General features: G+C 39.6%; 1 protein-coding gene across 1 annotated transcript in view; it reads right to left on the bottom strand.

The window, feature by feature from the left end:
- Positions 1 to 3031: 3031 nt before the first annotated feature.
- ARHGEF38 (Rho guanine nucleotide exchange factor 38) overlaps positions 3032 to 16458 on the bottom strand; it is a 40192-nt gene continuing 26765 nt past the window's right edge. The window contains exons 8-14 of the mRNA XM_009513104.2: positions 15251 to 15355; positions 13925 to 14047; positions 11200 to 11520; positions 9435 to 9575; positions 8196 to 8394; positions 7755 to 8014; positions 3032 to 6984 (exon numbers count right to left, since the gene is read on the bottom strand). Coding sequence (XP_009511399.1) covers positions 6799 to 6984; positions 7755 to 8014; positions 8196 to 8394; positions 9435 to 9575; positions 11200 to 11520; positions 13925 to 14047; positions 15251 to 15355 — 1335 coding nt within the window. The 3' untranslated portion in view covers positions 3032 to 6798. The remainder of the gene's footprint in view (positions 6985 to 7754; positions 8015 to 8195; positions 8395 to 9434; positions 9576 to 11199; positions 11521 to 13924; positions 14048 to 15250; positions 15356 to 16458) is intronic.

The following is a 16458-nucleotide window of genomic DNA, read 5'->3' as shown; positions in this document are numbered from 1 at the left end:
TACCGGCTACTAGCAATAAAATTAACTATCCCAGCCAAAACCAGGACAATTCTTTTAGCCCTTTATTAAAATGAACATTCATATTTTACTTTCATAGTACTGAAAAAAAATGGGTTTTCAGCCCTGCATAGGAAAAGTTTTCTTGTTATATGGAGTGGCATATTCCACACAACTTTCATGGGAACCATCATATCTGTGTTGACATACCTGTGTTTCATTGTTATTTAGTGTCTCAGTTCCAAGAGCAATGAAGCAGCTACCACGGGAGTATTGCAGGAGGAGCTGTGCCAGGGCAAAGTTGCATCCAAACACCAGCAGTGCCCAAAGTGACTTGCATCCTAGCAGCTAATAATCCTATGAACTTGAAGGGCGCATGGGGGGGGGGGGGGGGGGGGGGGAAGGGCAATTTGTCTCTGTGTGTGGGTATTGTTCAAGCTGAATATGTTAAATTCCCAGTTCCAAGGCCTTGGGCGGGATCAGCGTTGTTTCTTTTTGTTTTGCAGACCATAAGCCTCCTCTACTCCCCAGCCCCAGCACAGTTTTGCACTTAGCCCAGCTGCTGTTACAAAGGAGGTTTGTAGGTGCTGTGACTGCCTGTCAGGAGCTTCCTGTGGAGGCATTTGTGTCTTTCGCCTGACTAGACCTAGCTCTTACGCCCACAAGCCTCCCTTCAGCTATTTTCGTGTGTCCTGCCGGATTCTGTTACGCTCCTTCAAGCCTGTTCCAGCCACACGTGGGTTACGCTTAATGCTTTACCACCACGGCTAAGGCATTAGTATTAGGTCTAGGTCTTCCAGCTTTCCACTTGCACCCACGGGCTGTTCTTCACATCTTGTGCTCTGTCTCTTCGACCCAGCTGCTCCGGGTTTTGTTCAGCTCTCGAGAACTGGCTCAGGCTGACCACTGGAAAAGGGTCTTGAGTCTCGCTGTCTGTGACCAGCACTCAGCAATCCTCTCTCCAATTCCTTCTGTGAGGAGGGGAGCATCTCTAAACACGAAAACATCTGAGACTTTTGTAGGTAGGTGAAAGCTATAGCTTTTCTTAGCCATCCTGTATTGTAAGTAAGTCTAAAGCTGATACACATAGCTATTCCCCATACCAATTTTCCCTTCTCGGCAATTAAGATTTAGGCTGAGCTTCCTTACACATCCAAAGGAATAGTTTCAGGATAGCCTTAGCTACCTGGAGAATTTGCATACTTTTTCAACTATTGTTTCCTGTGGAGTTAAAAAAGAAAGGCTTTGTCTTTGCAGTGCCTGCGGCTTCCAGGGCAATTTAAAAATAACAGCATGAGGAGGAGGAATCCAGAACTTTTATTACTTTTCAATCATCTCCTCCTTCCTCTCTAGCACAGAAGATTTTTAATGATGGTGTAGTAGGAAAAGACACTGAAGCGGTTTCATTAGCAAACAGAAGGCATATTTTCTTCCCAAATCAGAAGAATGTTGCCTGTGCTATGAAGCAGAGTGGGAAGATAGGTTCTTTCAACAGCTAGAGTGCTCTGATGTAAAGTGTTCACTCCAGTAGTAAAACCTGCTCCCACAGGAATGTTCAAGGTGCTAGCTGCCTGTCTTGCCTCTGAATATACATACAGTTTCGCTTGCAGGAGTTCAGGAGCTTATATCTGAACTGTGCAGATTACTTCAGGTACCATGTATGGGGTGAGCAAAGGCAGGAAAAATTGATCTTTGTTTTTAAATTGTGGTAGCTAGTGCCATTTAAAATACCCCTGAGACCAGATTCAAGTGTATCCTGATGTTTTTACATCTATAACTCTGGCATGGGTTGACTGTAGGTTGTCTCCTATTCATTTAGAATAAAATAACTTATGCTCTACCTTTTATGCTTGCGTGTCTTTTCCTTCTAATAAGGTCAGGTCTAGCTGGACTTGCTGATACCACTGTATTAGCAAAATCTGCAATAGAGCTGCAATTTGTATTGGCAAAAGACTTTCTTCCACTGTAACTTTCTCAGCTTCCTAAATGAAATATAAAGTCTCCTTCTGTTGGTATAAAAACGTCAGTTAGGATTGTGATTCTTTGAAGTATTATATCAGGAAGGATTTAGAGCATAGACCTGGTCTTTTAAATCAAGTGTTTAGCTTCAATATGTAAGATAGACACTGCTGAAAAACAGAGTAGATTGAAGGGAACAGTTGCTTTCTGCTTTGAAGTTATAGTTAGGATGGAATTAACAACTGTATTTTCAGGAAAGGAGTCTGTTCTACAGGATTGTTTGACTGAATTTGCATGTCAGGTCGAGGAATCTAGTGTAGGGCAGAAAGAAGGAAGGCCCTTCTGGCTTTGAGAAGCATACCTCATATTGAGGAAAAATAACTGGAAAACAGTCTTGTGGTTTTTCTATCCCCGAACCAAATTCCTCTGTGATTTACTATAAAAATAGCTACTTGACTTTCCTTATCCTTTCGTATGGTAATATTTTACTTCTGCTTAAATATGATGTTTTTTTCAAGATGCCCAAATTCTGATGCCCTTACTGAAGTGAAATGATAGGTTACTCTGGTTCTGTGAGTGCTCCTTCTGGCTGGACTAGGGGATGCTGGCGATATCTGGGTCTAAAAGGAAAGTTCCAGCACAAAGTTCTGTAATTTATTTTAGTAACACAAGCTTTTATCTATTATAACTCATTACAACTCATGACAGACCTCTGGCTAGGCACAGCAGTAAATAATGGTCACAACCTGAGGGGCAGCTAGAGGAGAACAGAACTAAGCTGACACTTGGAAACTTGAAGTATATTTTGAAACTTGCTCAGTATTTTGATAGTGTTTGATGAGTTCTAATATATTGATAGGTAAGTTAGGATGCATACTAGAAATGCAGCTTTTTATCTGAGGCAACTATCTATATCCTCTGCTAACTTTGCAGGGATGTTTTTTATAGTTCACAACAGAAGGCAGATCTTGGATAGCGTATAAAGCTCTTTGCTTCTGGAAAAAGACTTGTTTTAAAAGAAAAAGAAACATATCTTTACAAAAATAGATTTTTATTATTACAATAATTTACACAAAGATTTTTTTTCACCATTTCTGAACAAACAATATTGTTAAAGGAATTATTAGTAATAGATCTACTGGCACAAGGATTGTCATGGCTGTGTTTTCTATTGTGGGTGTTAGGTCCACTTCACGCATCTGCATTTTTACAAGCTCTCTTCAAATGACAGTGAAAGTATACTTTAGTGTTTGAAGGCGGTAATTACTCAGTGAAGCTTCCTAAGATGAAAAGTCAGAAGGGATAGTCCTTCAGTCTGTGTTTCACTGAAAAGGTGAATCGTTACTTAAGGTTCGCAAGCACCTTCCAAGCAGAGGGCAGATGGTGAAGCACACAGGTGCTGGTCAGAGCCAGAGACTCTGTGCTGTTCATTGGCTTGGACATTTTCTGGGTTCCAGGTCATCAATGGCAACACTTTAAAACATTCCCTGAACGGAGGAACACTTCAGTTTGAGTGGACCCAACCTTGAAAGTACTTGCACACGCTTATTGTCACAGTGGTTCAAGTAAAACACACATTTGAATAAATGCCAGCTCAGTCCATTAAACTGCAGCCTGTCCCTGCTTCAATCAAAATAAATTAGTTTTGTCATTAATGAGAATAAGAAAACTCTTAGAATACTGTAACCTCCTCTACGTTAAAGAAACAGCTGGGAAAACATTGGATATTCTTAAGAATTTCTGGAGGCCTAACATAGCTCAGTTTCTAGTATTTAAAGCACTATCTTAACAAAAGTGTGTCTAAGCAAGTCTAATAGGAATTGTTCCTTCCTCCTTAATATAGGAAGGCTTTAGATTCAAAAAGCGTCTCTTTAATTTTTTGCAAATGTAGTTTGCATTCATCTGTTTTAAACAAAAATAAAAGTTTGCAGTATATCTGTAATATCAAACGATAACAGCTAAAACTTTGAATTACTGAAATTGAGTAAACCAGTCCACCTGGGTATCTAATAAACTACTTTTTCTGAATCCCAAGTTACAAGGCTATAATAAAGTCATAAATTATCCTGCAATATAAAAATTATTATGGGTCCTAACCATACACTGGGATTTTGTATGTCATACTAGGAGTTCCCAAGTCCTACAGAAATTCAATGAAATTTAGGTGGCCAGCTCCAGTATATTTCATCCTTCATTCCTTGTTACTTCAGGATACCTAGTGAATGTTTTGGAGAGCAGTATCTGAGTATACGTTGAGCCTTGAGACACCTTCACAGAGCCAGATTTTTCATTACTAACACTCAAAATCAGAGCTCTCCCTATGACTCAAGCTGAGTTGTCAGAGCTAAGACTTCAGAAATCTTTTTTTCCTGACTCTTGCCCTTAATTAATTTCTCTGTCTGAAATACAAAACTTCATCATTGCGCTTACATGACTGCATTAAGCCTAGTAAGTACAATTCAGTCATTTCTAAAACTGTTTCAAATATTGCAAAGTATAGATCATCTCCAAATAAAATATTCTAAATTGTAAGACATACTGAAAAGCTTCTTGTGTGCATCTTCCCCACAATCTTAAAATACAAAAGCCAAAGCATTGCAAGCTTAGTAAGGAGGAGTCTTTCAGTCCATCCTTCTAAGCTGATACTCCCTCTCCAAAGCTTTATTCATTTAACTAAAGGCAAAGTTTTCCACAAAACCAGCTACATCCATTAATAAAATGAATGAGAACCTTTGTTGCTTGCTATGGAAACAGCAAGATTTAAGTCCATGAGGTGATATACAGTAAGCCAAAATAATGCATTATCTATTATTACTGCTCATTGGATTGCAGTAGTTCAGAGACTTTCACATACCAGTTTCTGGATGTCCACCTCGGAGAACTCAAATAGTTTCTCTATCATATGATTTAATCCAGCACAAATTTCAGGTTCTCACCTCTGAGATCCACTGCATTCATCTTCTGAGCAAGACTGAGAACTTTCTTTACCTTTTTAGGCAAATAATATGAAAAACTGGGACACTAAAGAGAATGAAACTAGGTTCATTAGTGTAGCAAAAACTACTGTTTGAATCGACTGCCCTAACTTCTCTCATTTTATTTTTTTCCTGACAAGTTATTTCCTATTACATCTCGGTAAGGGTTTTGAATCATTTCATCTTCATACCCCACACTTCAACTATAGTAAGTAGAAACTTATACAAAAGCTTTAGAACAATTTCTATATATCCTTGATCAGCAACACCGCCCCCCCTTAATTTTAATAGTGTTGTCATTTTAATGGTCAGTCAGTAATAAGCAATTATGCAGTAATGCAGAAAATACCTGATGGTTTACCTTCAATTACACTACCTGCTGCAGGCATAGTCACTTTTTTGTTTCCTTTTTGCAATGCTTAGCACAAGAAGGTCCTCACTTATCACTAGAGGACCTAGGCATTGCTGTATTGAAATAAATTGCAGTGAACACACAGTTATTGATGGTAATAGCAACAAGATGTTCTTATATCACTATTTAGTCTAGCTCAAGTGTAGGGCACCAGCCTGACCTAAGGATTGCAGTAGTCAGTGAACCTAAAGAAGTACTACTTGACATTCAGATCCTTCCTTGTGATTTTGTGTTTTCTATTCAATGTGAACTACATTAACTCATTAAAAGAGCCTCAACTGTTTTGAACATACCTTAGCAAAATACAGGGCTTTTGACTCTGAATTCTGCAAATAGTGAATCAGCTTATCGATACATTCTTCACTGTTCCATCTGATATCAGACACTTTGAGAATGATGATTTTTTTTTTCTGGAAGAGAAATTTTGATGCATCTTAAGTCCTAGCTTATTCCCTAGACATTATGACCCCTGTATCTGACATAAGAAATCAGATAGGCATTAAATATTCATGCAAAGGCACTGCTTTTTTTTTCTTTTTTACATCTTAATAAATTTCCCAAGTCTAACAACACAGGTTTCATTTCACTACACAGATCTTGCACTATAAAGCAATTAGTGTGGAGACATATGTGGAATTTCAAACCTGGAGCACTTTCGTATTGCTACAAACCTACCCTATGAAGTAGTTGTGTAATTCTTTTGAAAATTACAACTTCTTTATTTCACAGTACTTGTTTCTTGTGCCCCTCTCTTCCTTCCCCGATTTCCATATTTACCTAAAGGTACATTCTTCCCTGGGACCAGCAACTGGTACCACCACTTTTGGTATGGTTTAAGTTTAAATGTTTCCTATTAGATTTATAGAATAGAATAAATTCCTATTTCCATAATGTTTCCTTCTTGTTTTACCACTCCAATAGTCTCCACTGAGAAAAAGGTTAATTACAAAAGTGGTTGAGGATAAAAACAGACAACCAAAAACTTCAAGTTTTAAGATGTGTCTATGTTCATTGAGATAGCAGTTCAGGAACAATTCAGCCTGAACTACAGCATCCCTGAAGACTGAATTTGTCCTTTTTCAAGGCTAATTCTCCTCATCTTGAATATTATTTGCTAAATATCATGGAAGAAAAACATAATTTTAGCTGTGATTTGTACTTCTAGGTTGACTTTTGACGTAGGACGCTTTGACAAAAGAGAAAATTATGGGGCAATAGAAAGGCAAGGTCTTCAGGATGTTAATCAGAATCAGTCTTCCCGTTAAATGTTTCCTCCCTCAGGTCTTGACAAGGTGATGGCTTTCGGAGGATGGAGGTTCTCAATGTCATCTGTCTGCTATATCAGATACCATGGCTTCTGTCAATCACTTGTGAGTTCGCCTTGCTTGCTGCAAACCGTAATAGATGATTATTCTGTCTACTTCAGAGAAACTGGCTCAATGGGCCTTTCTGTTCCTATGCGTATGTCATCTTCCCGAGATAATTAGATGGTACATATCCTTTCTGACCTTTTGCTTCTGCTAGCCACCATTCTTTATTGCCACTCAGGTCAGAAAACCGAAGTATCCTAACCTTCTGGTACTCCTGAAGACTGAGTTCCTGTTCATTTCTTGCTTGAAATGCATAAACAGCATAGAAGGTCTGAAAAAGAAAAGCCACAAAACCCAAAAACTGAATTCAGAAATGTAGCCACATCTTACCCTGTCATTGTGTATTAATGTGAATTCTGTATACAGAAAAGTTGTAATAACATATACAAACCAGTACACAACTACATGGTCTGCAGTTGCTAGACAGACTACAGTGAAAAGGGCCAAAATAAAAAGTAAAAATTAAGGATCTGAGGAATTCTGCATGGGGAGGAACAAAGCAGCTACAAGACCTCATCACTGTACTACACTAGTAAGGTTTTCAGCTCACACCAAGTCCCTGTTTCTGTCGCACCAAGCGGCCTTGCATTGGACGGAGAATTTTCCAGCAAGGTTTCCCCAGCGAGAAGCACCTTTCCTAAAGCTCCTGCACTCAAACGTGGCACGTGGGTTACTCCTGTGCCTTGCTGATCAGCGTTGCCACAGTTTTCTTGTCAAGAGGTAAAATACACCGAACTTAGCTATTTTGCAGGTTCCCGCTTGGTAGGAGAACCTTGAGGCGTTGTACGTGGGGTGGGGTACGGTAACAGGGTGTTTTCTGTGAGACAGGACTGTGATCCACAATTTAACTGATTAACTTTTCCTACCTCATAGCTATTTGAGAAAGGCAAAGAACAAAGGATAACAAATTCTCATGTCATACTGACAGATTAGTGCCGGTCTTTTCCAGTGTAAAAGGAAACCATTTAAGTTATAAGCAGTATAATTCTAGTTTTGAAATAGGAACAACAAGATGACAGGCACAGTGTGTATCATACTTACATGCTGATCATCCATATCCTGAAAAGCATCAGTCCCTGTGCCATTAATTGTGGGATATTCACAGAAATGAAGAGATGAGCTGCTGTCATTCTTCTTGTGCCCTGGACTTCTTGTGCTTCTGTCAGTAGAGGGCCGCGAAGAGACAAAGAGGCTGATATTATCAAAGTCGTCATCACCAAAGCTGTTTTCTGCTACGTCCTTCTGCCCTTTGGCTGGATTGTAAGGCCTCAGGAAGGAGGAATACACATACCCTTTAAGGACTAGTCACCAGAATAAAAAGAGAGAAAATAAACAAAGAGCAAAATACTGCTAAAACTATTTCAAAACCAACCATTTTATGCAGCTGTCAGTATGACAGTGGCAAACAGATGGGGCCAGAAAGAAAAGAAATCAGTATCCCAAAGGAAAGCTGTTATTGGGACGTTTGTGCAGAGAACTTACTTCCTGTGTCAACAAGCCATCTGCTCGTACTTCCAAAGGGGTCCTTTTGCTCCACAACAGCCACCAGTTCTCCTTCATGTAAGTCAATATCAAATGCCTGCGTGGCATTGCACTTGCGCTTAGCTTGGTATAGCAATTCTGTGCTGTACGTAGACAACAGCATGGACCTGTGGCCTTCTGTTTGACGTGGGGGTTCAAGCTGAAAAGCAAAAATTATTCACTGGGAATAATGCTGAGGCCATTTCTAGAGCAATACGAATGCATAAAAACCAGTGTATGCTGCATGTGGCAACTGACCCTGCATTTTTAAACAGAGATCAAGGAGGGAGTTACACAGCTATTTGTAACCAAATCTCCTTTGCATATGCAGCAAGGACCTGTCCAACTGCTATACTAATAGGTGAGCAATAAAGGGCAGATTTTAAAGAAGTGTAGGAATTTCACTAATTAAAGACCTCTTAGTCTGTCCTCTGCTCTCAGAGAGCCAGTGTGCTGAATGTGAACTGTCACTTGCTCAGTTGTTTTTCTGTAGCAATGATCTTTGAATTCCTATGTAATACCCCAAAAAAAGCGTAACCCAAAACTTGGCTGAGGTGTGCTAAGGTCACGTAACGACTTCCATGATAAGGCATTAGGCAAAAAAACCCAGTGGTACCCAAACAATCTGCTTTTTGTGTGAAATTACCTCACTAAATAAGGGCAAGGTGCTATTAACTGCTGGAAGCATATTCACTCAGAGTTTTGTTAGAAGGCGGGGAGGGAGGTGCTGCACATCAATGTGATCTTAGCATACCACAGAAGCAAGAGCACGTGTGCCTTACTGATGCTAAAAGGAATTCTACAGCTTCCTCAGCTTCTGCAAATCTGCACTCGAGTTCTTATTTTACTGTAAACTAGACTCCCAAAAGCTCTGGAAATGTCTGGTAAGATTAGGAACCAGGGGGACACAGATTTCTTGGTGGATTTTCTGAACCTTCTGATGTGAGGGTGTGCGTGTGTGTGTATGTGTGTAACCACCAGTACACATAACCACAGCTGAGGATGAAGGGAAAAAAAGTTCTGAATTAGAAGACTAAGACAGACTGTTATTGGTCAATGGAACAGCTTCATTCCAACAACCTGATTCAGAGTCCCAGTGAAGAGACCAAGCCCAAACCTCTAGGTGGCATAAAAATGAATTTGTTTCAAAAGCAATCAAAAGAGGATGCTTCATACACAATTCAAATGTATGGTACTCACTGGAGAAGGGACAGGTTTCTTTTTTTCCAAGCTCAGTTTTCTCTCAATAAAGGTTGCACTGCTGTTTTCTTTTACAAAATTCAGCTTGCGAACCTCCTCCATCAACTGATTCTGCACTTCACAGATGCTTGAGGAAGACAGCTGCAAACACAAAGGTGGGTTAGATCTCATGAACAAAATGGTAAGGATATTTGAGAAAGCAGATTTGGTTTAATGGGCTGAACGCTAGGAGTCAGGAAATCTGACAAGTTACTGCTATTTTCTGCAGAGTCTGTAGTGTGCTAGGTACAAGATGGAAAGAAAAGAAAGGTTCTTGCTTAAAGAAAGTTTCTAATGATTGCTATTAGATTTAAAAGACATACTAATTTAGATTAAATCATTAGAAAATATTCTAAACAGTGATGAAAATGAACAGCCTTGCACTTATGCTACTGAGCCACCCGCTTTCAGATGCAAATGTGCACGTCAGCAGCTATCAGAGTGGCCAATGTGCTGTAAGGCTTGGAGTAGTTTACCCTACAGCTGTAGGTTTGTGCAACTGGGTGCTGCCACCAGGTTAAAAATCCTGGGGTAAGCTGAAGCTCTGTCTGTGGCACTGGATAAGTGCTTCTGGTCTGTGTCAAACCCCAAATGTATGTGCTGATGTAAACAGAAAAAAGAAGAAGAAGGTAATTTTGTAGGCAGAGCCTCACAGAAAACAATGGTCGATACAATGGCTTTCAAAACATGAAATGGTCAAATTACAGGGATGCAATTTCTTGATGCCGGAAAAGCCTTCATTTTCCCATTAAACAATGCAGCTCTATGTTTTGATCCTGACCTTGCTTTCTTAATTTTTCGCAGTCCCTGACTATAAAGTGCTGTATTCAAACCTTGATGGAAAGGAATACTCTAGAATTGCCTCATTACAATGTGTTTCCTATCCAGTGTCTCGCTCCAGTTAGATAAGTGGATTTGGATATGTGGAAGGCATTGTTGCAGCTGTGTTTCTCAGGGGTTTAAGCCCTCTAGGCAGAAGTACAACAAAACCGAAATGCTGTAGGATTTTCACATAAATTAAGAATGATTTCTCACCTTCAATCTTCAAGAAATGAACATAGTGCCCAGAAAGAGTAGAGTGGACTGGAGGAACTGATGCCCTTCTGTGTAGCCCAGACAGGCATCTTTGGTACTTTTGGCTACAAAAGTGAAATGTTTTGAACTTTCTAAAAATGCCAGTGTAGACAAAGCTATTCCTTACTGCCCAGAGATGTCTGCATGAGCTTCTGCAGCATATTTGGGTTTAAAAGCAACTTGCTTTTCATATAAATTATTTCATCAGATCTCCTAACCTGCTTCTCTTCTGCAGTCATCTGTGACTCTGCAGGTCTAGTAGCAACAGGAGTGTTCATGTATGTAGAATTTCTCTTCCTGTGTTTTCTGGGCTATTCAGGGTAGACACTAAGAAACAAGGACTAAAATGCTAGCAGCTGCCTCCGTTTTGCCTTACTGTAATGTTCTTGCCATTACTATCACTGTAACAGCTGGAACAGCAGCTGCATTAGAGTCATTCTTGATGAAAAGTCCAGGCCTGACAAAACTTAAGGTCAGACTTAACCTTTGCTGAACTTGCAAGGAAAAAAAAACCCCAAACCTGACTGTGCTTAACGGAACAAACAAAATTAGTGTGGCTTGAAGGTATGTGTCCTACATAACTCTAGCCAAATCATACAGAAAGGAAAAAGACAAATAAAGGCAGAGCTACACCTGTTTCTAAAGTACTTACGGGAACAGGCACCACCACAGCAGAATTTGACTGAAGTGCTGCAGACATAATGTTCCTGAGGAGGGTGATGAAGCAATGCAGGCAGTTCAATACAATCTGTTTGGCTGCTCTGTTGAATACTTGAAGTTCTTCCACTAACTGTGCATTTAGAGCCTCATAGTCTTTCTTTGCCAGGTCCAGTTCTTCTCCTGTTGACCTCTGAAGGTGGCTGTTGTAGTCCAACAACTTGTCGTAGCGCTTCTGGATGAGCTTCTGTGGGCCTGAAAACAAGGCCTGTAGTGCTGAGAGAGGAGTCAAAACAAGCTTGTCCAGCTGAGCCATCTGGAAATGTATAAAACAGACCTATTAATTACTTTATTCATACAGTTCTTCAGACCCAGTAACAGGTTACGCCTGATGGCAGCCTATCAAGCAGTCTGTTATTACTCTTCACGAAGCATTGCTGTCAGGGGCAGCTTCAAGCAGGGTCTAGCACGAGTTAGAATCTCCTTCATAACATTGGAAAGGAGAGGTAACAGTTTTGGAGCTTAAATTTTCTGGCGATGGTCCCTTGGAGCATGCAGCCTGCAGTACTGCCCTTAGTGTATTACCACCGAGGAAAATCTGGGCAAGGATCAGTGAAGTGGACCAATAAAAGTGGGATTTCCATAATTGGCCTATGCCAATATCCAGTCTAGAGGCAAAGAGGTCTTGTTAAATGGCAGTTTTGCAGTATTGAATGCTACCAGAGCTTTTTTTTCCCCCCTGGAAAGAGCTGTAACTCAATTCCTGTTTAAGCAAACACAAACAATCACTTGATTTGATTAAATGATGTTATGCTTGTTGGTTTTATCTCCAGTAATCAACAAAATTAGACACCTGGTAAAAAAACAAAGTCTTTCTCAGACTTTTCCATTAGTCACTAATTGTCTCAAGAGATTAATATTGCATGAAATAGTTTTGATTTTTTTTTTGTAAGTCACTTGTTCAAATACAGCACAGGCTTGGAGTGAGTGAAATTCATCATATTCGAGCTTTTGGACGTTCTATGTGAATTAAGTTGTTCGGTTGAATGTGAGAATAAAAGAGCAGCTGTTCCTCTACCCTCCATAACACACCACAGTTGAGGACAGATCCATTTTAGCACCAAAATTGCTCTCCCAAGGCCAAGATAATGCACACTGGCTAGATAGTTCCTACTTTATTTCCACCTGGAAATCTGGGCTGTGTTTAGCAAACCAATTTTTGATGCATTAAGAAAACAATTTTTTCAAACTGCTAGACCTGATTTCTGGAAGAGAAGAGGCTATTGTGGATTTCTGCCCTAAAATTTAATGAGAGAGGAAGGTATTAATTATTGAAAAATGCACAAAGGAAAAAAAACAATTAGCCTGAGCCCATTGCTGAGATCTCCATTGGTAATACCCTTTCAGGAAAACGTGTGAAGAACACTATGGGTTGCTCAGTGAGAACATCTACTCATTGTGCAATGTCAGGACAAAATTTTTTTTAAAAAAAAAGCTTATACATAGGACAGAGAATCTTTATGATCTTGTAAATCCAAGACAGAGAAATAAATAGATAATAAGTAGAAATTAGGATGGTTAGTAACAATGTCCACAGTTAAAACAAACAAGATAAAGATTATTTTTTTTAATTACATAGACTTTCAGAATAGCTCAGTCATGAGCCAAGAGTAATTACAAAATTTTTCCTGGAAAAAAGTTTTCTGTTTCACCTATTGTGGAATTGCTTCTGCTTTTCTTTGAGGTTTCTGAATATGGGGGGCATCTTCCATGCTGGGCACCCTCACCACTGCAATGACAGAGGGGTTCTCTCCTGCACTTTATACATTTATTCATTGTAAAGACATTGAAAAGATCTTTCTGATTATTGAGATTAATTTTTGAGATTTTTTTCAAATATGGGAACTTCAAAGGAAGGGAAATACATCATCTTACTTCTCTGTCATTATCTGGGATGATGTGGCCTGTCAAAGATCCTTCTGTTTCTTGGCAAACTCTGTTTTCAGTGTTTTGGGAAGGATTGAATGGCTATATTTTAGTCAGCACAAACCTAGGAAAGCATAAGAAAACCTCCGCCTCTGAATTTTTCCAGCTTGAGCAGCTGTTTGAAGAAGCAGCCTGCCCCATTTTGAAGAGACATTTTAGTCTATCTTAGTAGAGCCAGGCGTTAGAGTTCATTTGGACAGTGAAAGCAAGAGACTAGTTGAAAAACTACTACCTTTTTTCTTCTTTAATTGCATTTTAATTTCTATGAGCTATATTCAGATTTTTCATGTAAGAAGGAGAGGAACTAACTTGAAAAGGTAATAAAGCTGACATTTTCACAGATCAATGATTCCAGGAGATAATAGTTCATGAGCGCAACAAAGATCACAGAAGTCACTCTTAAAACTGCAAGTGTTGGTAACAAAAGTAGCAAAGCAAAGATCTGCTGCTCTTGTCTGAAGCTTAGTTGAAGTGTGCAAATTTAGCGTGAAGATTTTAGCTTAAACCTGGGAATTCAGCTTGAGAAGTTTTCTTTAGCTCTTCCAGGGAAAGGAGAGCGCGCGTACACTGAATTTTATCTTATTTCTTAGAGAAACTCAACCAAAAAACCCGCTCAACTTTCCCAATGGATTCCTAAGGGGTTTTTGCTCTTTTCTGTCCTAGTCTTCCCCACATAGACCTGTTTTCTCACACATACAGATAGCTGTGTAACACTGGGCATTGCATAAACTTACAAGGTCTTCACAGAGATTTACTGAGTTGTTCCTTTTTTTCAAACAGTTGTTGACTTTGTCGTCTTTGTCTTCCAAGATTTCCTGAAGCCCAATTATATTCCATGCAGCCAGATGTATAGAACCCTAAGTGAGAAGGTGGTAGGAAGATGGTACTGTATTACGATCTGTTTTAATATACTGCATTTACTCATGCAGATACTGCAATAATACTGATAGAATCAGAAATTTTTTCCATCTCTGAGACCTGTGCAGTTTCTGTGCAGCTTCCAGCCATTGTGGGATTGTTTACTGTGATAATATTTTCCTGTGTTTTGTCTATTTTCAATGTAAACTATTTAAGAATCAGGTTGTTAATGTTCAACTGAAAAAATTCTGCCCCAGCCTAATGAATGTCCCACTAGAAGTTAGCTTCTCCTCAGCAAGAAGCCAGCTCAGGACCCACACACCCTTAAAGACTTCTTTTGGAGGACTAAATTGGACAACAGCAGTGTATTTCACTTACTCTGAATTTTAATCTTAACGAAGTATGCATCTGTTTGGATAAAGAACTGTCAACACCATTCCAGGCAACAGCCCTTGTCAGCTGAGCTCACTGGCCTTCCCGTTTGCTGAACCAAATGAGGTGCATTTGCAATAAGCTCCGGCCAGCTGGCTATTGATCTTACCTACCTCTCAAACAACCTTCGTGTCCAGTTTGGGCACACTTAACACTTTGAAGGGCCTCATGCCATCTACAAAGTTGGCAAGTTGTCCGTGAGAGGGAGAAGTTGATAAGTTAGAAGCCAACCCACATCTTCAGGGAAGAGGATTAAGATTAAATCAGAGACTTTTACAGCACTTAAGCACTCTACATCTAACGCTAGCTCTCAACACAGCCTAGCGACAGGATAAAGGACGGAGTCCTCACATCCAAAATATGTATTTTAGGACATTTTAATTCATGTGGCTGTAACACAGTTCTTCCATTTCTAATGAGAAGCAGTTGGTGCTCCACTGTAGCAGATGTGCATAACCCATATGACAGCTTCACACAGTGACTGAAAGTCATAATTGTGCCACCAGACAGCACCTTCGTTTCTGCACTGCACCCATGGGTCTCCATAGACCCTGCTTGTGTAAAGGCAAAAATGCAGAAATGTGGGCTTCAAACCTTCTTTGCCATGGGCTCAGTAATGCAGCAGCAGCACAGCTCATTTATTTAATACTGTGATGTAGACACGCCTGCTTATAAATCATTTGGTGTTGCCTAACCAGTGGCAGAAATGTGTGTTAAACTAGTTATGGACATGGTTTGTGGTCACAGGTTTCAAAATGGCCTGTACCCACCTGTAGGTGTTGCGAGGAGAGTGAAATGTTCTTCACACACAATTTCACAGTCTTCTCTAAACTTCGAAACAACTTTTCTTCCTTATTAAAAGTCTGATCTTTCACCTAAAATAGATGTTTTCACTGTTATTTTGGCAGCCCAAAAGAGCCTGGCTAATGAAAGAAACACCCAAAGCACTGCTGGAAAAATCCCAAACCTTCCCTGAACCTCTCCCTTTGAAAACAGAACAGATCAGCCCCTAATTCTGCCAAGCTCCAGCTTTAATCCAAGAAAAATCCAAGGCACAGGGCAACATGACAGAGAATTTAATTTTTAATCCTTGTGGAAGCAAGGAGTTGCTTTGTTACAAGCACGCCTATGTGTGCCAATAAAACTATTCATTTTCTGTATATTGTTGCTCCATTTGAGGAAACAACGGTGAAAACTCTAAGATATTTTTATGCCATGTCATTACTTCCCTGGGTGCTTCGAGATGGGGGTGATGGGTGATGGGGAGATTTCCCCCAGGCAGGCTGTAGGTGGAGCTGTTAACCTCTATAGCAATGCCAGCTCTTCAGCTAGAAACCTCAGCAGCTGGAAATAGGCTTGTACTACTTTTTTATGCTAGCTGAAAAAAACCTGAAAATACGTTTATTTCTGCCTACCTTTTACTTGAGAAATCTCAAGTCTTGTTTTCAGTGATCTTGCTGTAAGGATCACAGCATGTTTCAGAGCTGTGAATTGGGAACTTTCTTAGTCTAATTAAGCAGGGGAGAGGGCTGAATCTTTAACAGATGTATGCTGATTCTAAGATGATTCTCAAATGTTTTAAGCTTAATTAAAACACAAACCCCCAAAAACATAAAACAGAAGCTTCTAATAAAAAAAAAAAAAGAAAAATCACTCCTCCTCTTAATCAAATTTCATTCCAGTTTTTTCTCTGATTTTATAGCCTTTCACGTGTCCCATTCTGAATACAAAAATTTCCACCATACAAAAAAATGAACAAAAAAAAATAAATGTGGGTAGTTTGTGTCAGAGAAAGGGGGAAACCACTGATAAAAAAAAAACAAAACAGGAAAAAATGGCATGTACCTTGTAAAGTCACATCCAGAAAGGCACGTGACCTTGTATAATCAGCCATCTCATGCAGTGAGGTGCACTGGATATAATTTTCAAGGTCAGTTGTAACTGATTTTCTTTGAGATTTAGATTTAAGCTTTCCTGA

This window comes from Phalacrocorax carbo, chromosome 4, assembly GCF_963921805.1.
Source record: "Phalacrocorax carbo chromosome 4, bPhaCar2.1, whole genome shotgun sequence".
NCBI classification, from domain to species: Eukaryota; Metazoa; Chordata; class Aves; order Suliformes; family Phalacrocoracidae; genus Phalacrocorax; species Phalacrocorax carbo.
The sequence above is the reverse complement of the archived record's forward strand: the minus strand, read 5'-3'. Positions and strand labels throughout refer to the sequence as shown.